Source organism: Erithacus rubecula (assembly GCF_903797595.1).
Source record: "Erithacus rubecula genome assembly, chromosome: 19".
NCBI classification, from domain to species: domain Eukaryota; kingdom Metazoa; phylum Chordata; class Aves; order Passeriformes; family Muscicapidae; genus Erithacus; species Erithacus rubecula.
Window position 1 is genome coordinate 6435641 of NC_136671.1, and position 25202 is coordinate 6460842.

General features: G+C 42.0%; 1 protein-coding gene across 5 annotated transcripts in view; it reads right to left on the reverse strand.

Annotated features, from left to right (window-relative positions):
* ARVCF (ARVCF delta catenin family member) overlaps window positions 1-25202 on the reverse strand; it is a 245823-nt gene that overhangs the window by 89198 nt on the left and 131423 nt on the right. Inside the window, exon 2 of one of the 5 annotated variants that reach the window (XM_079322402.1) lies at window positions 7220-7258. The exons of the other annotated variants lie outside the window; for them this stretch is intronic. Within the exon in view, the coding sequence (XP_079178528.1) occupies window positions 7220-7258 (39 nt within the window). The remainder of the gene's footprint in view (window positions 1-7219; window positions 7259-25202) is intronic. 5 annotated transcript variants of the gene reach the window in all.

A 25202-nucleotide genomic window follows, 5' to 3' on the forward strand; every position in this document is an offset into this window, starting at 1 on the left:
TAGGAGGACTGGCATTTTTGTCTGCAAAAACATTCTTTCATTTCTGCAGTGAACAGGCACATTGGTTTTCAGAACAATTAATCTTAGACAACATTGAAAGTTTCTTTTCATTTGATAAAGTACACTCAGTTGGAGACTAGAGAAGGTGATAAAACATCAACACCTACAATTAAATAGACATCTTTCTCAAACTGCCCAAAGCAATGATAATTAAACAAAAACTTCATGGCCAGAGATTAATTCAGTGAAATGCTTCCCTTCCCACATCTTCACTAAATCTGTAAGGTCTAACTGCTACAAGCTTATTTAAAATTTATAACACATAGACAACATAATAAAATCTAAACAGAAAGAAGGGAGATCAAAGGGGGTTCTTGCAGGGATACTGCCTAAAGAGAACACTCTGCTGCTCGCCAGCACTGGTCTCTGAACCTTCCTTTTTCTTATGCAATTGTGTGTTTCAGCACAGAAATCACAGAAGCTCCCTTTGGTATATGAATGTCTTTCAGAAGTTTCCCAGCAAGAGGCCAATAAAGAAGAGGCTCATGCACTGAGAACTCAGACTTTTGCCCAGCATCATGAATCTTCAGCCATGTAAAATGAAATGACAGACTGATCATTTCATTATGAGCCCTGAAGGTATCTGGCTACATAGGCTTTAAAGCCAAAGAAGGGCTTCTGATGGAACATCCTGTCAAACAGACACTCAAAGAATATCCTTTATTAAGGACTATACACACACACACGTGTTTATTTTTACACACTTATTTTAAAAACAAAGATAAAAACACCAAAATATCCAAGAAGAATGATACAGAGCCCAAAATTGCAAAATAAACATACTGTGTCAAAAAAAAACCCCTGTAGTCATATCCACTCTCTACATCATATGAAAATAAAAAGGGTTGGGATGAAACAGTTGCAATAGGGGTGCTCAGCCTAATCACATCAAGGTTTAAATATTCTCCACATGTGAACACCTTCATTACCAGGGAACTACAACACTGCATTTTGTATCATTTAGAAAAACTACACTTCAACTCAGCTACAGCCTTTGGATTTCCCCTTTTGCAGTGCCACGTTTTGTGAAGGCCCCCAATGATCTGTTGCTGCTGATGTCTCATTAAGGTCCGTATTTAATTATTGCACTATCTATAATTTCTCTTTAAACAAGTTGAAGTGCCCTTGCCCACTTTTCCTTTATTTACAGCTGTATTCTGACCTTCTGTAACTCAGACTTCAGTAAGCAAGCTGCTCTCATTTCCAGATAAGCACTAATATTAAGCAAGACCATGACAATAAGTCTCTGCCAATCACCTCAGTCAAAATGCACTCCAGCTTTCAAAAGCAAGGCACCAGAAGCAGGCACTGCTTCCATTCCTATTGAAACCACAGAATAACTCAGGTTACAGAATCAATCAACTAGAATAAGGCTTCTGAAATCCTGAAGAAAACCATCCCTTTCAGTCCACAGGACTCAAATCATTAATGGCAAATAACTTATGATACATGCTGAATTCTTCATGGCAGAGTTCAGATGTCACATCATGTCTTCTGCACATGGCTCCAGAAGGGGAACTTGCTCCTGCAATAAATAAATTATTCTCTTCACAATTTTCTTGAAGATACTGTGCTATTACTGCAACTCCCTTTCTCTCACTCCAAAATGAAGCTTTCCTCCAAAGAGAATAATTTACACAATACTGCAGTACAGCAGACTCAGAACTTCTATTCATCTTCACTCAAGCAAACCTTACCAAGAATAAAGAAATCAGTTACATGTAGAGGGTTTTTGCACAACACCTTATCCCTGTAAACCTCACCATCAAGTGCCAGAACAGCTTCAAGGTGGGACCTTCTCACTCCTCTCCCATTTGTATGTGCATATACAGAGCCCATCCAGCACCTTCATTTCCAGCTGCACTTGAGGTGCTGGCATCTCTTTGTTCCCCTCTAGCCTTATAGAAGCAGCCTCTGTTTTCTGATAATAAACTGAGGAGATGGAAGGTGGAAAGAAATATTTTGTTCTTTGCGCTATTGCAATACTTTTTCTTTATTAAAAAAAAAATAGAGAGTCTGCCTTTGTATTCAGACTGCCTGTGGGTAAAGGAAACCTTAAAAGCTGGGCACTTAAATATGAGCAAATTGCAAGCTAGAGCATATTGACTTTAAATGAGCATTGTGCTGGGTTTTATCCTCTGGCTGCTTCTAAAATGAAGATTCAGGCAGACATGGTACAGATCTGCATTCCTACAAGAGAAAACTATTGTTAGCAAGAGACTGTCCTAAGCATCAGAAAGCCTAAAAGCTTGCAAAGTTCAAGGTAGGTATCTCAACACAGGCAGCCAGTGGGTGTTTACTGTGCCTTCCTTGTCAGTGTGAGCTCCTGAGGGATGCAGTGAGCCAAGGGGACAGCCTGTCACCCAGCTCACCCCTGAACTGCCTGCACCAGCTGCTTCTTTCATCTCCAAACCCAGAACTTTCCCCACATTGCTAGCCCGGAGCTGTCACAAGCTAACATTAACGTAGAAAAGATGCAAAGGTTTTGTTATCTGTTTTTAGATGCCATCATTAAGGATTTTAGGTCATCACAAATTGCAGAATCTGGGACACATTACCCCTTTCAACTGCTTCTCTGTGCTCAGCTTCGAAGCCAGTATTTAGGACACTCTGTTTTGCTTAATACACCTCAGCATCTCAGATTCCAAACATTTGGCAGGTATGCCTAATTATCCAGAGTAAACCACAAGCTGCTGGATAGGGCTGGAACATGACACCCCTAATGAACAATGCTACCAGTAGTTCCCTACCTGCTGGAAAGAGGTTAATTCCAGCCCAAAACAACACATACTCATTTACCTTACTGGAGGCTTCCAAAGCAAAAGCAATGAGATTACAAAACACTAAGAAATTAGAAGAACAGATTCCAGGGAAGTTATTGCATGTGGTGTCAATAGTCATGACTCTTCTGTTTCCTTTTGCTTTTTGAGACCAAATGAATCCTATTCTGTTGATTCCTACTTGCATTTCCAGTGCTTTAAAAAAGCCACGCTATTTAAAACACAAAGCAACAATCAATTTACCTCCAGCCTGTAAAAGTTAAGTGCAGATGAAACAGCTAAAGACCTTGTAAAATAAGCAAGAAACATAAAATAACAGTAATTCTTGTTTTGTTAAAGAACAATGATTTATCATTTAGGGCACATATCTCCTAGAGCTTATTTTGCATTAGACTACTACAGCTTCTGTAATCATCACCATTTCAATTCCTAGTGTTGTACTTCCATCAAAGTAGCTATTTTATATCTGTTTTATTAAAAGAATAACCTCCCCCAGGAGGATCAGACATCCTACTTTGAGACAGTAAACAAAATTCTTTATTCTCTGCCTATGGAACAATTTTAAACAGTCTGGAAATAATACAAAATTGCAGGAGATTATTATTTCCACTAAAACAGCCTCTCTTCATGAACACTAAAATCATGTACATTGAATCTTCACTCTCCCCAAGATCTCCTTTGTTCTTAAGATTGCAATAAAGGCTATTCCAGCTACTCCTTACTCCAGGCTACTGTCAGATAGCAAATTTGAGGGTTCTGCAAAGCACAAAGGCTGGATTCTACATCAGTGGACATACTTGTCCTCAGTCAACCCAGGCACAGACAAAGCTCAAGTGTATCAGCTCCTGTGAAACACAAGTCTGGGCATAATTAAAAGCATTGGACAACAATGCTAATTGAATTAAATGTGGATTCACTCTCTTCTACTACTCTTGAAATTACTTGTTAAAGCTTCAATCGCTGCAAAGCATGAGATTATTTCTAAGTGTAAAGCAGGCAAACACTGGTTTTGTTGGGGCCAAGTCTCAGGCTGATGCTTTGCCCCAATGGTCTCCTTCCCACTCAGGTCTGCACTTCCAGCTCAGTCATGTCCTCAAGATTTTATCTGCTCAAGACATGGAGAAAGACACAAAAGGCAAGTCTGCAGGAACACAGCTGCTGAAAAAGTCTGTCTTGAGATCTTCATCAGACTGGGACATCAGAGAGGAAGGAAATCACTTATGGAATTGGTTGAACTTTGTGTACTTGTGGTAGACTTTTTCTAGTACAAGATTCAACTCTCCAGCAGCTGAAGACTCTCAAATCTGGTTATCATATCCTCATGCCTTGTCAGAGCACCCTTCCTTCATCAAGACTCAAGATCCCTGTGTGCTCTCTGCCCTGATTTGTCCTGAGAGCTTTTCACGCATCTCAGCAGTGCAAAAGTTGGGACTCCCAAGCTGAGCAGCTCGTGCCCAACACTGAGCCCATGCCAGCTGATGAGCAGCAGCACAGGACACTGTCCCACTCTTTAGCTTGCTCTTCAGATTGAGGTGAGCTCTCATACACTGCAGTGCTGCAAGGCAGGGCACCTTCTGACCTTAAGTTCAAAGATTGCTGCAGACTGGTTCTCCCAGTTCAAAAAAACACAGCAAGATCCAAGTCTTCAGCACCAAAGCACAGGTATGCAGCCAGACCTACCCAAATTCTTCATGACTGGGGAAACCTTGTCCCAAAACCAGGATCAAATGATGGCACATTCAAGCAAGATGGCTCTAGAACAATAAAAAGCACATGGACTAGCCTGTACTGGAAGCCAGGCAGCACATGATGCTGGAAGCAGAGTCTGCAATACAGACAATGACTAAAATATGGGAATACATAAATATCTACTTTGCTGCAGATAAACTGACCTCCATTTAGTAAACATACTTTATTTTCTCATGTGAAATAAAATGTGGGGTTTATATATGTAAATATATGTATGTATTTATGTATATGCATGTATACAATGGATTCAGTGCACTTCAATGTGAACCCAAACACATCAACCTATGAGAAAGATTCAAGCTCTGCTAGAGCTCTGACAAGCTCTAGCCTAAGGCTGGTCAGATCAGAACAGAAGGGAAATGTTAGCCCCAGATGAAAGCAGGCTCTCCTGGCACGGGGTACCAGAATGAACTCAGCCCCACTCCACAATGCCCTAACTGTTTCCTGAACACTTACACACTTCCTTTGTCCTTCAGAAACACACACAACAAGCAATGAACAAATAATGCCAAGGGCTTTTAAAGCACCAAGGTTAAAAGGAACATTTCAGCAACTGGAGAAAGCCCTTAGCTACAGGAGCTCTGAAAAGCCCCAAGAGGAGCGGGCTTTTTTGGAAGCAGACATGGTAATTCACCCTTGGAAGGCATCACACCTTTCAGGGAGAGCAAGAGGTGAAGGAGAAGGAATCAAACCCCAACAAGGCCTGGAGTAGCAATATTCATCCCTCAAGTACAGCAAGACACACTGGGGTTCTGTTCAGCCACGCGGTAGCTGCCCATCAACAGGGAAATCCAGTGCCTGCCCAACGCTCAACAAAGAGGCCTTTTATGCTATTTTAAACAATCTTGAAGTGTCTCAGTTAATGGAAGACCGGGCAATTGGCCCTCAACTATTTCTAATTGACTGGAATGATGGATGAAGCTAAAGGGAAAACTGACCCACTGAACTTTTCCATACAAAGCTAGGAAACTGAAGGAGATTGTAAACAGTTTATAAGAACGAGAAGTGGGAGAGGCAGAGTCCCAGGGGCTTTGCTCCTCTCAACCTGCTGTTAAGTTGTTTCAGATCAAGGAAAACAAAGAGCTTCAGCTCTGAGCAACAAACAAAAAATACATGGGAAGGCCTAAACGAATAGCGTATTTTTCCCATGCTTTCCTCCCCTTTCTCCAGGAGCTGTTTAGCTCTGCCATGCAAGCTGGTCCTTTGAATCAGAAAGGGCAATTTGTCACTCTGACAGGGTGTCTCTCTCAGGGCTCCCTACTACCTTGCCCTGCTTTTCAGATTGACTGGGTGTTAACCAAGGATGTCAAGACATTACATCTCAGTCAACTTCAAGAGATGTGATGATATACACTTAAAACTCACATGTTAATCCGTGCCACTACATTAAGGTAATGCTCAGGAAACCACAAGATTTTCTGAACAAAACCACCACTAGCAGCTTTGCACTGCAAAGGGCAACAGTGCTGCAATGTGACAGAGCTGTCTGCTCACCTCAACAGCTCCTGGGAAGGAGTCTGAGGATATGCAACTTCCAGATGGGGAAATGGATGAGTAACAAGTTCAAATTCACACCATCTGACTTTAGGCAACTTAGCAAGGTAGCTAAATGAAGGATAACTTAATTCTTTCTTATTAGTCAAAAAGAAGAGTAGAAGCCTCAGAGAACAGATCTTGCACACACTTCCTTGGACATATCCTGCTCTTGCCATTGATTCTGCAGGGAAATTGCATCAAGTGCTTTAAGACAGCATTAAAGCTGAAGGATGATCCTCAAAGCCCCAGTGTAAGTACTCTGTACAGAACCCAGAACAGGACAAGGGTATCACAAGTCATCACTCAGTCCCTTAGTTGCAAGCCCTTTTTCTCCCAGCAGTTCAGCAAGATCAAGCAGTAAAATAGAAGTATAAGCTATTATTTTTATTATGAAAATGATACAAGACAAAAAAAAACCAACAAAAACCTCCACCCAAACAAAGCAAACAAAAAAATTTACAACCAACCAAAAAAAAAAACCCAAAAAACCAAAAAAACCCCAAAAAGAACAACCCAAAAAAAAAACGAACAAAAAACCACAACAAACCAAACCCACAAATAACACCATTAAAAAAAAAAAAAAAAAAAAAAAAAAAAGAGCACCTGGCACACAGAGCTCTCCTTCCCTTAACTGTGGACAGCATGGCCAGTGTTTATCTGGACAGCCAGCCCAGTAGGAAACTGAGCAGGAAATTACTGTTTCTCACCAAGATTTGTACAGAGAGTTCACTGCAATTTGCCAACCTACCTCCCCAAAGACAAATACAATGTAAATCTGCATGCCTAATCTTTGACCAAACCCAAAACAGATCTGACTTGCTTCCTCTCTGGAGTCTTTCAGATGAACTAACCAATGCTAAATTTGGGAGATTTTTAGTGGGATGAGGTCCTAGCGTAATTTTCCACCAAGTTTTTTCCTTCATCTCCACCTGCTGCCTCTACAGTGCTGGCATTAAGGGTGGTGTGGGATGACTCATTTTACATTCCTTTCTGCAAGACAAGCATTCAGACTGTATTTCTTCCAGGCCCTGTAGAGTTTGGATTGTAAATTAAATGGATGTATGTATTACTAGATATCAAGTCCACAAACCTACATGCACATGGGAGTCAGAAGTACAAGCTAGGTCCTTCTTCTAAAATAAAAAAAAACAACTGTCAGTTTGGCAGGTGAGATCAGGAAGTTTCTTTGTGCAGTCTGTGTGTCCCAGACTCTACCCCAGCTACCTTCACACATCATTAGTGAGTTCAACCTAAGCCTGCCAAGCCACAGCCAGTTCTAGGCTGACACACACACGCCTACTTGCACTGCTACAAAACCACCTTGGAGAATTGCTTTTAACTTCAAGGCAGATGTAAACCATCTCTGCATTCTTTGAATTATGACCAAGGCTGGAGCATTATTTGAGTGTCCTAGGAGCCATATCACATCAGTGTTAAATTTAACTCATCTCCTCACCCACCCACAATCTTGCTGGTAGAACTGAACCATGCAACAAAAATGCTTTTTGTGGAAAAACACACAATACAAAAAGCAAAAAATAAATCCAATAAACAACAGCAACAACAAAAGCTTTTCTAATCCTGAGGGAAACAGAACAAACAGACCACTGATGATTTTTTAAGCCTGCATTCCAAGAAAGCTGCTCCTTAAAATACATTATTTCTCATTCTAGGGAATACAAAGCAACTGATAATAAATCCAATCACCCGTCTCACAAGGACTGTACCTGCCAGTGTCTCCCACCATGGAGCCCCAGAGCAGGTCTGTCTGGCAGGGAGGCAGGACTGTGTCAGCCCAAAGAGCTCCCCAGGAGATTATCCCTATTAAATCTCACACTACTTGTTCCTTCTGTCTCTCCCCTGTTGCAGCTCCCCACTGAAAGCCATGGTCTGGACAAAGACCAGGCAGGAAGGTGTGAACAGCCTCTGACACAGCCTGGCTGTGCAAGCCCAGAGAGCAGAAAAGGGACAGCAGGAAAAGAACTGTCCCTGGATAGGGACAGCAGGAAAAGAACTGTCCCTGGATAGGTGCAAGTCCATTGGAACACCAAAGACACAAACCAGTCAACAAAGCCAAAGGCTGCTCCAACTGCTGTACATCTTCCAAATGGAAGACATACTAGCAGAAAGACAATTTTCTTAACAGCAATGCAGTTACTGTGCTATTTCAACTACCCAGGAGAGCTTACCGATGGCTTTATGTCCAGTAGTCTATTTCACACATTTTCTGTTTATTCCCCAAGACTGACCTTATAACCCCTACTTGTACATGGCCAGCCCTCACACACTGGCAATAGAACAAGTGCCTGTGCTAAGCTTGCACTAAACTAGCAATAAACAGTATGGAGGGAAATAAAAAAGGAAAAAGATGAAAGTGAGCAGTTGGATACGAGGGAAAATGCCGAGTCAGAACCTGTTCAGTTCTCATACCCACAGCTGTGGAAGGCAGTGGATGCACTGCAGTGGGCTCAGAGCAGCTCACAGAACAGCCACAGAACAGGATCAAAGGTCTCTTTCACACCTAAGGTCCGAGCCATTAACCTCAGAAGAAGGTCAAGGAGTGATCTGATTACAAGTCAAGTGCCTAAAGGTATAATGGAAAGCTGATGGAGAACCCTTCAGACAGAAAGGTTTAACCAGTGCCAGTGTCTGTGATGAAGACTAACAACGCACATACACATTTAATTTTAAGATGCGTGTAAAATGTGCAAATCGAGAAGAAACACATTGTAAAATGTTGCTGCTTAACAGATTGGACCTAATTATTTTAAGAAAGATGTTTCTATTTAATCCTAAACCTGATAAACTAGAGGTGCTCACATGCATGCACGCAACTGCTCCCACCTGGCTGCTACAACACACTCAAGATTTTTCAGGCTAAGAATACATTATTTAAAGTTTGTGAAGCAATTCCCCATTCCCCCCAGCCTGCCCTCAGCAAACTACACTTCAATGCAATAAAGAGATTTTTGTTGGCCAGAGATGAGGTAATGGTGCTTGTTCATCTTTTGGCCTAAGGTTCCCTCTCCTCCCACCAGTGAGCCCCTTCTCAGCTGTCAAGCAGAACTTCAGCTAAGGCCAAAACTGCAAACCTGAGCACTGTGTCAACTGAGAAAGCACCACTGCCCAGGAAGGACTCATCCTTGGTTATCTACAGCACAGCTCCCAAAAACCTGTGGTGCCAGCATCACTGAAATAGCTGTGGGATAGCAGGAACCAGCGAATGAAGGGAAAAAGAGAAGAGATGAGCACCATTTATCCAGGCATTGCCACCTAGAAAATTAATGGGAAACCACTGGCTCCATTCAGTTTATAGTAAGAATGCTCAATATCGACAGTCAGGCCATTCAGCAAGGATTGCTATTACTGCATGAATCTCAAAAAGGAAAAAGTAATTTAAGCTAAGGTGAAAGTCACTTGCCCAGAGGTAAATACCTTCACCAGCAATGTAAAATAGCTCTCAATTTCTTAGTTAAACGTGTTTGGCTTTTTCTATTTTTCATCAGCTCTGGCTAATGGCTCCACATACTTGCTGGAAATAAGCATCATTCTGTGACCACTCACTCCTCCTGGCATTGTGTATGCAATCAGCTCTTCTACATTAATGCATCAGAATTGTAAAATCCTATCACATTTGCCAAGCTCTCAATTATTTACATAGTACCTTTTTTATTATTATTTCTGATATGCTTTTGTTTGGGACTTCACAATGGAATTAAAATATGATGAAGACTAAGACAAGATGCAGCCCAAGAGTCAGCAGTCTAAATCACTTTTAAATAGATTCTCAGAAGGCTTTTGAGAGAGTCATTTCTCAATTAAACACACACAGACAAAAACAAGAGATCAGGATCAAACTGAGGACTTGCTATTAACAGCCATCAGCCAGAAAACTAAACTCATCCTCTTCTGAAGGCTGCACTTCCCTGCAGTTGGCAAGACAAGCTATTTGAACCTAAGGACAGGACAGCTGCACTTCCCTCCCACTCCCTGTTGGGGTTTTATGCCAGAAAACAGAATCTTTAATTTTTCCAGAGAAGTCTGCCAAACAGAGGCTGCAAATAGGATATGGTGTGTTAGTAAACTCCTAGGCAGCTTGCTCACAGCCTGGCCAGAACTGCTCTAAGTGCCTAAATCCCTACATGCACACTGGCAGCAGTGACTCCCTCCCTTTAACACAGACCATCCTCCTGTGCCAGACTCCTTTTATAAGTCTGGCATGCCATTTTCACCTCTTCTAGACAAATATACAGCACCCAGGTACCCAGTTCTGCCTTCTCTCCTTGATAAGCTTCCCTATGATCCACCTCTACTCCTAAAATTTTGGCAGATATAAACCAAAGTCCTCCATAAAGCATTAGCTGTCCTGGGATTATCTACACACAGAGCTCTTTCCCCAAGTTGAAATGAAGCTGTTTTATTTTTCTCCCAGTTCTTCACAAGGAATCAAAGATAAACAGTCATCCCCACCCACCTTTTTTAAACAGTAAGACAGACTCAATCACTACAAATTTAGCAGCAGCAAGAGTACCACCCACTATGAACACCCTGCCATAAACACTGTTCCTGCCTCCAGGACTCACCCTAAACACAGCACTGGGAATATTCTCAGAAACACACACACACAGGGTTCATCCTACCCTTTAGCTTGGGGGTTTATTTTTTTCCCCAAGAGAAAGCCAGTCTCTTTTGATTCCTTCACAGAGCCTCCAGCAGAAAAAATCATCTCCAAAAAGGTGCTGCTGAACCCTATCCTCAAAGTCAGGTCTGCTGACCTGGACTAACCCATCAGTCAATTATATTAACAAATAAATTAATTTCTGACAGAAATCCGTAATATTCTATATCACAACTTGCTAAATCAGGAGTGTAACAGTTAGCAACAGATAAACATATGCATGAAGGAAGGTAAGTTTGGCAAACAGCTGCAAAAGCCATACTAGAGCCTTAAGACCACCAGAAAGAGATGAGCAGAGGAGAAAAGTGTTACAAAATGCATGAGTCTGTCCAGGGAGAGCAAAAACAAACAATAAAGCACATCAGGGAAAGAGGAGGACAGATAAAAATGAGAAGAGACAGAACCCATAAATGAGAAGAGTGTCATGTGGAAGCCAAATCAGTGGGTTTCACATGAAAAAAAAGTGGCAGGAAAAGAGAAAGAGGGGGAAAGTATGAAAGAAATATTTCAGTTTTTAATTCCATCCTGTTAACACTGCTTTCGTTCACCACATAAATCTTCTGGCAAACAGCAGCTCCCTCCACACAGGGCAGTATATTAAGATTTTTATTAAGGCTTTCCAAACACTATAATGTCATTCTTTGGCTTTTTATGTGGTTTGCCTATACTGTGTTTTTGCTGCTAAGCTCTCATTAGATGTGTATCTTGTACTGACAGGGAAGAGATTATAAAACACAAGAAACCTGAGCACAAGGCCAGTATTTGACTTGACACAAGTGAACACTGCCAGGCAGCACAATGTGTGTGCTTCTGTGAGACTTGGGACACTTCTGCATCTGCTCAGCACGAACAGAATGGGTCTGAGCTGCCCCATAGTGGGTGAGAGTGATGAATTTGGGGAAGCACAGAAAGGGGAGGAGAGCTCAGATCCAGATGTGTCACAACCCATCTCCCACACCAGCAGCTCCTGTGGCAGCCCCAGCACTTGCAGCCCCCGGGCAGGACAGCTCATGGCTCTGCAGATGAATGAGGACTGGGAGGAGAACACTGCCCCAAGCCACGAATACCAGAGAAGCACAAGAACAACACAGCACAAAGATGGAGGCAAATTAATAAATCTTGCTTACAAGGGATGACAGAACGTCAGGAAGAGCAAATGTACCCATCTAGCCACCCGGGTGGAAGACAAAGATATCCATCCTGAATAGCAAATTGTGTCCAACACCATGAGCACTTCACACCCCACAGGCAGAAAGCTAGCCTGATTCTACACTTAATTCAATTATCTGTGTCAACAGTGACCAAACACATCAGCATTTACAGCCTCCCACCATTTATCAGTTCACACACAAAGAAATTAAACTGACTCCTGAACAAGGAAGGAATCATCAAACCAGAGAAAACTATTTCTGCCAAAAAAAGTTTAAACTGAGCACGGCTCCATTTGGAAAATCACATGAAACCAAAGGATAACCATAGCATTCACCTAACAAAAGCCAGCCAAATATATTGCAACAAGCTATTAGTACACATCTAAAAATGTGTTTAGAAACCAGAAAATAGACCAGATAATGTGCTCTATATACCCTCAGCAGCAGACATTACAGCCATTCTTAATCCTAGCTTTGTGAATCTGGTAGACATAATTCACTGTGCTTTTGGATCTGTAATATTTTGCAAAGCACTGCAGTTTGCTGGCTTACAAACATGCCCTGCCAGCTCACTGGGTAAAAAGATTTCTGCTGACTTCACCTACCATTTCAGTAGTGCTCTTCAGGGATTAGTATTTTTCCCTGCTAAGGATACAGGCTGCAAGTATCAAGTAGGAAAGGTTACACATGGGGCTGAAAAAGACTGGTAACATTTTTATGGGTGATATATACACACAGTGAATGAACACTTAAGGGGCACTTGACTATTTCCTCCATGAAGTTCAAGTAGCATATTAAAATTTCAACTGCTTTAGAAATTTTACTTCTTTTTGAAGATATAATTGATAAAGTTTTTTCATCATGCATTTTATACCCATAACTTCTCTAAGAGGAAGTGATATCATCAGAGAAGCCTCTGCATTTTTTACAGACTTGCATGAAAAAAATTATCCTCTTCACAACTTTATGCAACTTCACACCTGCACATGAATCACAAGAAATAAAATAATTTCTAAGGCAGAGTGTTTCATGTAAGGTTAAGAACCTAAGAAACCATAAAGGCAGACTAACAAGCACTTCTGGCCCAGTCCTCTACTCAGCACTCTGCCCATTCTAAAACACTGCACTATTTTGCAATGAAGGTGCTTTTCCATCATAGGGATCTGCCCTCCCATGGTAGGTTTCTATCTTCATACTCACCAGCAGAAGAAGCAAATTTCAACACAAATCTGTATAATTAATCTTCAGAAAAAAAAAAAAAATCACTGAGCGAGTTGCCTCAAGAACATAACCTTCACAGCAGCAACCCCACAGCAGAAGAACACATCAGTGAAAATAATTTCTTGTAATATTATGCAGCATTTTGCAGTTTGAGCAGTCAAGTCATATGGTCAGCACAAAAAGCTTTTGTAAACCATCTGGATTTTGATTCTCCTAAGAAAGTTTTATAAAAGAACTAACTCATTATCAGGAGCAGGTGGAGAGATGTTCAAGTCTTCATCATCAATGGGCATGCTCCAGCACAAGTATTCACTGTTCTTACCCTCAGAGCAGTATGAATGTGATGACTGAAGAATGGATTTTTTTTCAAGTAAGAGTCTGTGGAGGTTTGGAACTCGGGTGAATTGCCCTGCAGTGTGCATTAACTATGCAGCCTACCTGCCCAGCCAGTGCAGGGCCACAGAGGGATGCAAGCAGCTGCTGCACTGCAAGAGGAGGGCTCAGCACTGCAGCTCTGCACGGGTACACCCGTGCCCAGGACACAGAGCCATCCATCTGAGCTGATCATCCCACACACACAGGGGTGAAGGGAGCTGCAGACAGACCTCAGACTGCTGGGAGCTGGGCAGGCTGGCTGGACTGGGTCTGGCATGTGCTGGCATCACTGATGGGTGAGAGGCTGTGGCTGGCACACAGCTCCAGCAGGAGCTGCAGGCTGCTCTCCCAAAGCCTGCAGGAGACACTCCCCTGCCCATCCACACATAACAAGTGACAATTCAGGAAAGCATGTTTGCTATCCATTCACGCGTGCAAGCAATCTTGGACCAAACAGTGGATGTGCTAAAAGGTTTTCCCCAGAGGAAATGTGTTTATTAATTAATATCTACTGAATTAATTGGTTCCCTGTATGCTCTGCTATGATTCTAAGACTGGGGCCCTGTTGTTGTTACTGAAAGGTGTCAGGTGTGGTGACTACCCAGGAGATTCATCAGAACACTTCAGTCAATCTGAAAAGCTGATCTGTTTTTGTATTCATCAAATTCAAAGTGTATCTATCTATGGTAGAAGACGTTGAAAAAGCACTTAAAATCTCCAATCCATAATAATTTTTAAAAAGCCAACCCACACTCTTGCTTCAGCCACAAGTGTGGTATGCAGCAGAAGCACAGAAGTTAATGCTGATCTGAGGCCATCAACTCATCTCTTGGCCTCTCACCTACAGTAACCTTGGTTATTCCTTTCACACACCATTACACTCCTTACACCAACCTGTTCCTAGCAACTGCTGCCACTGCTACTACCTAATTACCAAACCAACCTCTATACCCACCACATCCTTTGTACCACCACTACAGTACACTGCTTACTGCAAGCTGGACAGGCCCAAGGACCAGGCACTTGACATCATTCAGACAGAAACTGCTCTCAGCATCAGAAAGGTCTCAGGTGCAGCCATAATGGAATTATTTAATTCCATATGGCCTGTGCTCAGCCTGCAGTGGCAGAGGGGGGAGAGCAGTCCTACAACCACCCTTTGTAAATACATGTTAGCACAGGGTCAAGTTTGTTCAAATCTCAAGAAAATTAAGCTGAAGACAGCCTAACTGTGTAACTTCAAAGAGTCAATTCTGCTGCAGGATATGGTTAAAGCACATCACAAAAGAAACATCAATATAAACAGGTGTGATTGTAATCTGTTCAAAAGTTTCCTACAGAGGAAGATGGTCATGCTTATCAGGTCACGCTGGTAAGCAGCAGAAGCTACACAGAGGCAAAAAATCATGTTTCTAAATCAGAGACCTTGCTAATAAGTTCTTTACAAGTACATAAAAACAAGAAAAAAAAATTTATACTACCTTCAGAGTAACATCTTCTGTAAGACAGGCTGCAAACAGAGTGAGCACGATCTGTGCTACCTGTCTGGCAAACCCATTTCCCTTGATAATGGGCATATGACAACCAAGACTTTTGATGTGACCCATATAAAACATTAGTGCACAAAGCAGCAGTTAGAATACTGCAAATGGAAAAGGTGGGATGACTCCTCCTGTCTGGAAGAGCTGTTTCTGAAAGATTTGCAACATGCCACACAGCACCAGGTACAGCACTTCATCTTTCCAAGAGATGGAAAACCTCTTTTAAAGCAATGAACTGCTCCTCCTTAATTCAGCATATCTGCCCCACCCAGTAATTAAGTCCTTTGACAGTTAATTTAGAAGCATCTATTTCTCTTCCAGATGCTAGTAAAAGGCATACAACAGCAAAAACGGTAAATATTTGGATTCCAGCTGCTCTGATACAGCATAAACTTACAGAAAGGATTTGGAGAAGCAGTAAGCACCCACAACATCACATCAGCATAACCTCAACAATCCCCTGTGTACAGACTGAGCTCTGGAGGCACCTATTTGCTCTTCTAGGATTCAGGCTTGAAGGGATCTTTTCCATGCACTTAGTTTTGGTTCACTACCCTGCATGCAGATACAGAACACTTTATAACACATTTGCTGCCCACCTGCAGGACATAAATGATTAATTTCCAAGCATATCAACCCTACGCAGCTGTTGGGCTTTCCTTTTTCCTCTATTTCTTCATTCCTTGCTTTGAAGAAAAAAGAACAGGAATATCATGCAAAATCCAGCTAGAGATATTAAAACATTGCAGTATTTTTCTGTCTCAGCAGAATACTTGGGGAGTCAAAGGTTTCAATCAAAGGATTAGGGAAAATGATTTCAAATACACAAAGTGCACGCCAGATCAAATCCTGTCTTCTGTCATACAAGGTAACTGTTATCCAGTGGACTAATTTGCAAACGTAATTTTATCCTTTAATTAAATAAATCAGCCTAGGTAAAAAGGTGTGAAGATGTGATTTTTACTGTCAGCTTCACCCTGGGAGCACAGACACTGAGGATGGAGGAGGCACTTGTATGAGGTCCATGCTGAAGTGAGATCTGCACAAAAAACCAATTCAGTTGATGGTGAAAGATGATATCCACAATGACTCCTGCCAGGTCCCTTGAAACATGTCAGATTGTTTCTCTCATGTCTGCAGAGCAGCTCTGGGGAATGGTTGAACAGAGCCTGAAAGGCATCTGGCTACAGAAGCACCCCATGCTCACTTCATTAAACACCAGCTCAGAGCCTCCCAGCCAGCTCCTGCTCTGAAGGGATTCCAGGGGAGCTACTGCAGCTCAATGCCACAACCTGAAAGCTCTGGACAGAGAGAGGGGGAATACACCTATTGGGGACTGGTGAACAGGGAAGAAGCCACAGCTGCATTTGAATTTATCACTAAATTCACATTTGTGCTATCACTGGCACCCAGACATTTGATTTAGATGTACCTCACCTATCTGCTCTTCTGCTCTTGAAAAGAAAAGTATTATTAGGGTTTTTAATAACAGAATTAAAAGGAACTTCCTGCAAAGATCTCCCCAGACAAGAAGTGCCAATGACTTCATGAAAGATAGAAACTTTTTGGGAGCTTTTGCTATATTTATGAGTCCAACTTTTACTTTCCCAGTACAGGCTGTCTGATGAGAATGAGCCCTTGATATCTTTTGTAGCTGTACATTACCCAGAGGCTGACTGTAGGAAAGGTACAGCTACAGATTCTCAGTGTAACTCCTGACACAAATACTGTCCTGAAGGAAAAACAATGCTCTTCTGAAATAAAATTAAACCACTAGTAAAGCAGAACCATTACTCTGGAGAGAAGCCACTTCTAATAATAATAAGATGAATGCAAGGACAATTGTAATGTATAAAATTTGCACTTAAATAGAATACACAGACCAGCACATGCACCCAAATGCACCTGTCTTTATCCAAAATCAAAACCAGCTTTGTCCAAAACCAACCTTTTTACCTTAACATAAAGGTTTGCAATAGGAATTCAGGAAAATATACCAAAAAAGTTTGACAATTTCATATATGGTGTACAGAACAAAACCTGAAATACAAAGAAAAAATATAATCAAGTATTTTTACAGAATGTGCTTAAGTGCCTTGTTTCCTGCCTGAAATTTGCCTTCAGATGGAGCAAGTTCACTATGACAAATGACAAACCCTTTTTCCATCCAGTTGCTCTTCCTGATCTTTGAGATGTTCTGGGAATGGTGGGAGGTAACAGTCAGCAAAATACAGCCAGATGACCAGGGAAGTACCAAATGGCTGAAGGGCTGAGTAAGGAAAGGCCAGATAAAAAAAACACACACCCTCCCCCATGCAAAACCAGACATGAAAATAAAATTGCCTTGATTTATATTTCTGAAGAACAGTTCACATCTAGGGATTTACTAATAATGTTCTCCCAAGGCAGGCTTTATGTGACAGGTGCATTTTGTCTCTCTGGTAACACCTTTAAAAAGAAAACCATGCCAGACAGAGTACACAGAGCATCCACTCCAAGCACTGGTCTGCACAGTCATGGTCAATGTTGTAACTCCTTCTCCCTTTGTCCTTTAAAAATAGAAAAGAAGGAGGGAAAAAGCCTATGACACACCTGAGAGAATCAGAAACTCGGTCAGCTTTTGCAGTAATCTGAATCACCCCTCTGACTGCCCTTGAATTTTCTCACAAGATCCGAGCCCTGCACAGACAGGATGCTGTACTGCAACAGGTAAAAGAGAAAACCTGCAGAATTGAGGTCAGGGGTCTACACCTCTGGTAACTGCTTGTCTTTTTTATTGGCAGAGGCAATGGACTACACATGGTGTGTGTGAAAGAATGAAAGCCAAAGCAAACAGCTTGGAAGTCTTGTTAAATTATCTGTACAGAGTAAGAACCATGAAAAGGCACACAACACAGAAAGAGATTATGAGGCACAGTGAAAAATGAAAGATCTGCAGTTAAGGGCCCAGTCACTGAGTGTGAGGTATCTGCAAGTTCTACAGCTGACCAGGGATTACAGAAAGAATCCACGAGCATTCCAGTGTAACCAGCTCTGCTAAATGATTACTTGGACATAAAAATTAGTTGAGGAAAAAGAATCAGCAGTTCAGAGAATGGCAAAAATGAAAACAGAATTCTCAGTACACCCTAACAGTACCTGGAATACTGTGCTACAGACATGATCTAATTAGACAGTAAGTCAAATATCCACATTTCATGACTTGATGATCAATTCTATTGTATCAAAGACCCTGAGAATTTTTTGACATTTGAGAAAACTAAGACAGTATTTTCAGAAGTTGCATGTGAGTCACTGGGAGTCTCTGATGAAGTGCCTCTGAAGGAAGCAGGCCATTGTGCTGTCTTTCCAGCAAAAGCCACAGTGCATTTTCTGTTTGTGGTGTTTAATCATTTGGAAGGGGGGAGAAATCCTTTTTGCTAGGGCACAGCTAATAGTGGAATGAACTACCTCATTCATCTAAATAAAGTCAGCTCTAAACCATGCAATAACCACTTAACTGCCTGCTTTGTTAATTATTTCAATGTTTATCTAATTCATTATGAGGATCTAAATAATAAGCTCATTCAGCATCAGCCCAGATCAGACACAGAAGTCACACATTCAGCCTATCCACCCTTCTGCCCACTGAGGGTCTGTCCCCTGCAGCCTTGCCCAGGTTTATGGGGTCTCTGACCCCCCTGAGAACACTCAATCACTCCACAGCTCAATATAGCACAGCTTTATGAAAGCTTCCTGTCTCTTCTACCATCAGTTCTTCCCCAGCCCATTGTGTGGACTTTTGGAATGGTTACCTCCAATTTTCCAATTTTATTTCAGGAAAAAAGGTCACCTTCCAGCACGAACAAGGGCAATATTTCCAATGTGAATTGTTTCATTATTAATTCACTTCCCTTTTCCTCACCTATTGCTTCCAAATACATTATTTTATATACAGCTACAACAACAGTTCTTATGAAAATCTGGATTTCTGTAAATGTACAATAGAGCTCACTTGGGAAACAAGGGCAACACACCTTCCAGAGGGCACAAGGACTTGCACCTGCACCTCCCACACGACCTCAATTATATCCTGCATCCACTCCCTTTCAGAAAGGCACAGCACCTGTAATTCCCTTAAGAAAAAGTACATTTCACCTTTCTATGCTTCATTTCAGTTTGGCATTTATATAGCCCAGAAGATAACTACACCTTTTTCTGGTGATGTTAGCATATGATTAAGTGTTCCTCAAACAGGGGCACCTTTCTTGAAGATGGTAATTGAAGTCAGCACAAGGACTGGCCTGAGAGGCTGCATTAGCAGTTCAAACACTGTTCTCTTCTGCTTCTGAGCAGAGAGCTAATCCTCAGGTGGAGTGCAAAAGCTGGAGCCTTGGAGAAAAACAGAAATGGCAACATGTCTGCCTTCTACTTGGTGGACAAGCCCATCACAGCATCACTCCAAGTGGCAAAACACAACTGGAACAAATCAAAACAAAGCCACAGCCACGCTTGAGTTCCTGCTGAGGGAGTGGTGTTTTCCTCAAGTATTTCCAAACAGCAGTCAGAGTGGGTGGTGTGGGGAGCCAAAGGCTGCAGTACAAACTGTTTATTGAAATAATTCCCTTTAATTGCCCTCCCTCACACTGCAGTGTTCAGCCATGGAATCACTTGTGCCCTGAGAAGGGGCAAGTACATACCATTTGTGACTGCAATTAAAACTGAGTAATTAACCAATACCTCCGTTGCTGCAAGAAAAGCTTCTTAAGCTGATAATGAATTAAAGCATTTGAAAGTAGTGAGACTGATTTTTCATGCAGTAACAGCATAAGAACTGCTAAATGCTTTCCTCTTGACTGTTCACTGAACATTCACCTGAAATGATGCAGATCATTACTTCAGCAGGCACCAGGGCTCTTAATCTCAAGATTTACACAGGAGGCAAGAACTTATATTGCAATATAGCCACAGAAGTGCAACTGTACGATGTACACAAATTTAATATGAAACAATAGGCTCTTCTGAGAAATTACAGTAATTTGGGTGTGAGAAAGCAAAAAGACTTAAATCTGCACAAATATTGTTAGGACACCCAGGGTGAATTAAACAGGACACCAACTGCCAATTAAAAATGCTAAACAAAAGCCAACCATCTTGGTCTCTAAATTTTTTCCTCCCAACTGCTGTGTAGGCACATTATTTAGAGCAGCTGTGTTATTAAGAAAGAAAGAAATAAACCAAAGCAGCTCTTATGCACTTACAAAATCCTGTGCAGAACTTTGACCCTGCAGTGAAGGCTTAGCCTATGTTTAGGCCAGCAGAACCCACTTGACTCATGTCCCAGATTTAGCACTGAGAGGAAAATTCATCTTCAGCACAAATCTATTAAATGAATAGGGCATCATTTGAGTTCAGGAGCCAAGTCTCATACAACCAAAGCACAATTAAGCATCAGGCAAGGAAAATGTTGAAAGGCGGAGAAACTTCCCAATTGGAGGTTATAAACCAGGATAAATAAACCACAATGACAAGGGGAATCTTTGAATTACATCTCCATTACAGTTAAGCCATAGACTCTCAGCCACTTCACTTTGCAAAACTGAGAAAAAATGTGCTTGCTTCCCATTCTGCAGCTGGGCAGCTGCACCCTGAATGCTGCATCAGCAGCAGTGCCCAGTGTCAAGCTTTTCCCTTGTCACCCACTCCTGTAGCCCAGGAGCCATTCTGATCTTTCAAAATCTTTTTATTCACAAACTCATGGGATTCACTTTGTATTTCTTCACACCTCATTTTAAAGATCTTACAGGAAACTCAAGCAGTCTAACCCAGGTCAACACCACAATAGCTACCCTAAAATGGAAAGGCCAGCCTGAGCTGCCACCACTTGCTGATGCAGGACACCTCTCACTAGGAAACCCCACTGAGCTATCACCTATACCAACATGTCTCAGTACAGCTCTGCTCAATCCATGGCAGTGCCATAGCTCCGATGAAGGAACACTCTGCCTCAGCTAGGAAAAACACATCAGAAGAAAACATAAGTTAGAGGTGAAAAAACAAAGCCAAGCGAAGATTTTATTATCCTTTTTCTATACTACTCTCCCCCATCTCTGAAATGGCTCTGGAACTCTCACAAACACATTGAAAAGACAGAAGCATGTAAGAGACCTTGTCCCAGAGGCACAAAACAGAACTGGGTCAGAAAACTGAGAAACATCTGACTTGTTCAGGCCAACACAACCAGGCAAAAAGTGAAGTTTTGATTGGAATGTGGCCATGCTGGCTCAAAGCAGTTATCTCCTACACTGACATCAGTACTGATGCCTTGAGCAACAGCAGTATCACGTTCCACATTTTGAAGAGGACATGCTTGGTTTCATCTTCCACACTGCACATCCACAGCATCCCTTCTCCACTCAGCAGCAAAGAGAAGAAACCTTTCATAACCTTTTCCTGAGCTTGACTAAAAATCACCTGGTACTTGTCAACAGAAGCAAGAGCAGGGATGATAAAATGTCATCTAAGAGCAGGCACTTGACCTTCCTGTCTTGCAATAGCTGAGTGCACCTAGCCAGGCATTGTCATTCCAGTGACACCATGCACTGAGTATGAATGGAGTCCCAAGCCCATGCTCCTCTCCATTTAGATCAATCCATTTAGAATACCTTAAGTATCATGACTTCCAGAACAGTTAACCCTGCACCGCTTTTACCTATTCAAAAATTTACACTGCTTCTCTTCTGCTAGAAAGTGTCCCAGAGAAAAAAACTTTCAGTTCTGCTCCTATTCACTGTCATTCTATGATGGGCTTTCTTGGTCCTTTTTTTAGATTTTTCTCTCCCACAAAGGCAAAAAAGGCAACATTTATTCCCCCAAAATTGTTAAAACAAGACAGATAAACAGAGAAAGACAAAGCAGTGTGAATGCAGCAAAAGTGCATAAACACAGAGGTGAAAGCACAAGGGTGGGACCCTGCTGGGAGACAGCATAAGAGCTATTAACACCACACAGTGCAAACCATGTTTAGACAAACCCTGAGGATACACATCTGGATGGCATTGACTGAAGTGACCTTGCTACAAAAGCAGGGATACCACCAGCTCTCCAATATTGCAGGAGATGTCCCAAGCAAATAAACACCCTGTTTCCATTTCTAATATATAAACTGAAAGAATTCAACCACCTTCCAATAATACTTTGAATTTCCCATGATGTAGAGAAGGTAATGATTGTGACATGTAAAACGAGCATTCATTTTAAAGTTCATGTATTTTGCAGAAGAGGAATCTGAGGAAGACTCAAGAGATTATTCCCCAGTGCTTCACTGCCTCCAGTCATTGTGACAGATTCTTATGTGGCACACCAGTGGTCAGTGACAGCAATAAGTCTGAAGTGCATCAGTGACTGACAAACAGACTCCTGTCTCTTCCATCATCTGAAGGGAAGACTCTGGTTCTTTAACTTTCAGGCCACTGAAGAGCCCAGCTGAAAATGTTTATTCTTTCTGTGTGGCAGATTTTGTAAAATGTCCCACAAATGGAAGGTTGCCTCTGGAACTCATTTATCAGGAATTTCAGCAATGCTCTACACAGATGTTGCATATCACTTCAGGCTCCAGCTAAAAGTCAAAATGTTGTTGAAGTCAAACAAGAGGGATTAACTCCACTGGACTTTAAGCTGCAGAACTCCCATGAATACTGACTGTAGTTCTATCCTGTGGCAATGAGAATATCCCAGCAGCCAACAGTGAAATGACCAAAGCAAAAAACTTGACAGTCCTCTGAAGTTCACTGGCACAACGTGCCTGGCCAGGGCTCTGTAGGCTGCACCTTGTCCTCTTCCCTTCACACTGTCCCCACAATTCAACTGAAATTCATGTGTGTTTACTAAACTTTTAAGCACTCAAGATTCTGATCTATTTTATTAAATTCTCAACATCAGCTGCTATTTCTGCAGAGGTTCTAATATCCTTCAGCATTTTCTCTCTGGTTCTTTTCTGCCCACCCTACCTTAGCATCTGATGCCTAGCATGCATCTCCTTCAGCATGTGCCTGAAGCACTCAGACTCCCATTTACTAACTGTGAAAAGCCAGTTCTCTGACCATGAGCAGGTGCCATTTCTTCCTCTTTGTTCACAACAACCTTCTCCAACCATCAAATCCAATTCACAGGGGCTCTGCCCCAGAGTTTTTATTACCAGCCTCTTTCAATCAAAGGCACTGGGCCAAAATAAACCATCTCACTTACCAGTTCTGCAACTTGCTGTCCATCACTGCTATTCTTAGCATACTTGGCACCATGTCCTAGGGACTGCTCATTTTAAGAGATGTATGCAGGGAACAGGACAACCAAGTGAGATTCTTGACTCCTTCAATGGCATAACAGAGAACCTGAGAAACAGGGATGTACAGAAACTGCCCCAATGGCATCCATCCATAAAGGCAGAGACACACATATCTTCTCTACAAGAAGCTTTACAAGCTGTAAGTGTTCAAGTTATTAGTAGAGTCTCAGTTTCAATTCCATGAAGCCTAATCTAAATTTCTGCTGAAGTTGCTGTATTAATAGCAAATTCTTTCCTCCTGGGAAGTATCAACACAATCATCTCTTGGACTTCTTAATACAGGCAGATAACAAAGGAAGGCAAAAAGCAAACTACAAAGGAGACAACAACCCAACTTAGAGAGGTTCGTATTTTTGAGTTGGCAAATGAAAACTCCATATCTACAAAGGAAAAATGAGTATTTAAAAAACACATTTCTTATTCCTACATGGCGAGAAAAGTCTTTTCCAGTGGATTGAAGTCCCTCAGTTCAATCTTAACATTAACATGAACTTGGCAAGTACTTTCTGCTCATGCAGACCATCCAAGTACTTTTTAAAAACCTTTTTCTCAGAAAAGTAAAAAAAGTTTTTAGTCTCCCAAACTGAAGCCAGCTCTACATACACTCATAGGTCAAATCTTAAACCCTGCTATTTTTTTGCATAGACAGTAAGAAAAGCATGGCTGTTGTAATAAGTACAAATCCTGAAGGAGTGTCCCAGTCATGTGAATGTGAGCTGGAAAACAGAGCATCATTCTGTAAATTTTCTAGTCTTACAACCAATTTTGACTGTCTGCTGTACACACACTTACAATGCTTCCTTTACAAAGCCTCTTCAGTCCTTTTTGTGGCTCTCCAGCTCACTCACTCTACAGAGGTCCTTCTGGGAAAAACTGTTTCTATTTCTTAGCACTCTTGCTGCTGATTTCCATGTCAATTAATCAATAGATGAGGCTGACTATAGGCCATCACTCCTTGCTGCTGCTCACCACGGTGCTGGTGTGTCCATCTGCTGTGCTGGTGCCACAGATCTGCTGGCAGGCTCCAGGGCAGGCAGCCAAAGAGCTGCTGGCCTCCAGCAGCATCATCCTTCTCCCTTAAAAATGCCACATCCTTCTCTCACACACACACAGAGCAACTGCTCTCCAGCTGGGCCATCCAAATTGCTCCACTACCTTTGCAGGAAGATGTATCTTGAGCTTTGAAACAAAATGGTTTTGTGCCTGAAGGATGTCAGGGGTTACCTACAGAAACCTGCCCAAATATTTCCCCGGGCTGTCAAACAGCCAAGCACAACAACAGCAGTCATTCTGACAGACTAACAGGCCAGGACCAGCTGTCTACAGCAAGAGCCATTTTCTTGATCAAAAGGGGCTTTACAAGTTATTATGTAGGGGTTGAATGATAGCCATAAAACTTCTCTAAAGCTGATTTGATGTAGATTAAATAAATCACTGGGTAGCCCTACTTTTACTGGCTTAATTACTTTTAAGTTTTTTCCCTGGTTTATTGGGTGGCATTTTCAGAAGTCCTCAAGCTGTCCTGATGCCTGGTATTCCCCCCACCAGCATAAGCAGACACACACCTGGAAAGAACACAACCCTGTTATTTTGCTTATAATAACAACCAGAGAGACCTCGTGGATTTCATCTCCTATGCACAGGAAAGTGTGAATAGTGAAACAATGATCTATGGAGGTGATGAAAGATGGAGCAAAGTGTTTTTGGACCAGTTTCCACAGGAGCAGCCCAAGCAGATGTGTGGCTGCACCCAGCAGTGTGAGAAGACACAGGGCTTGTGCTGCAGCC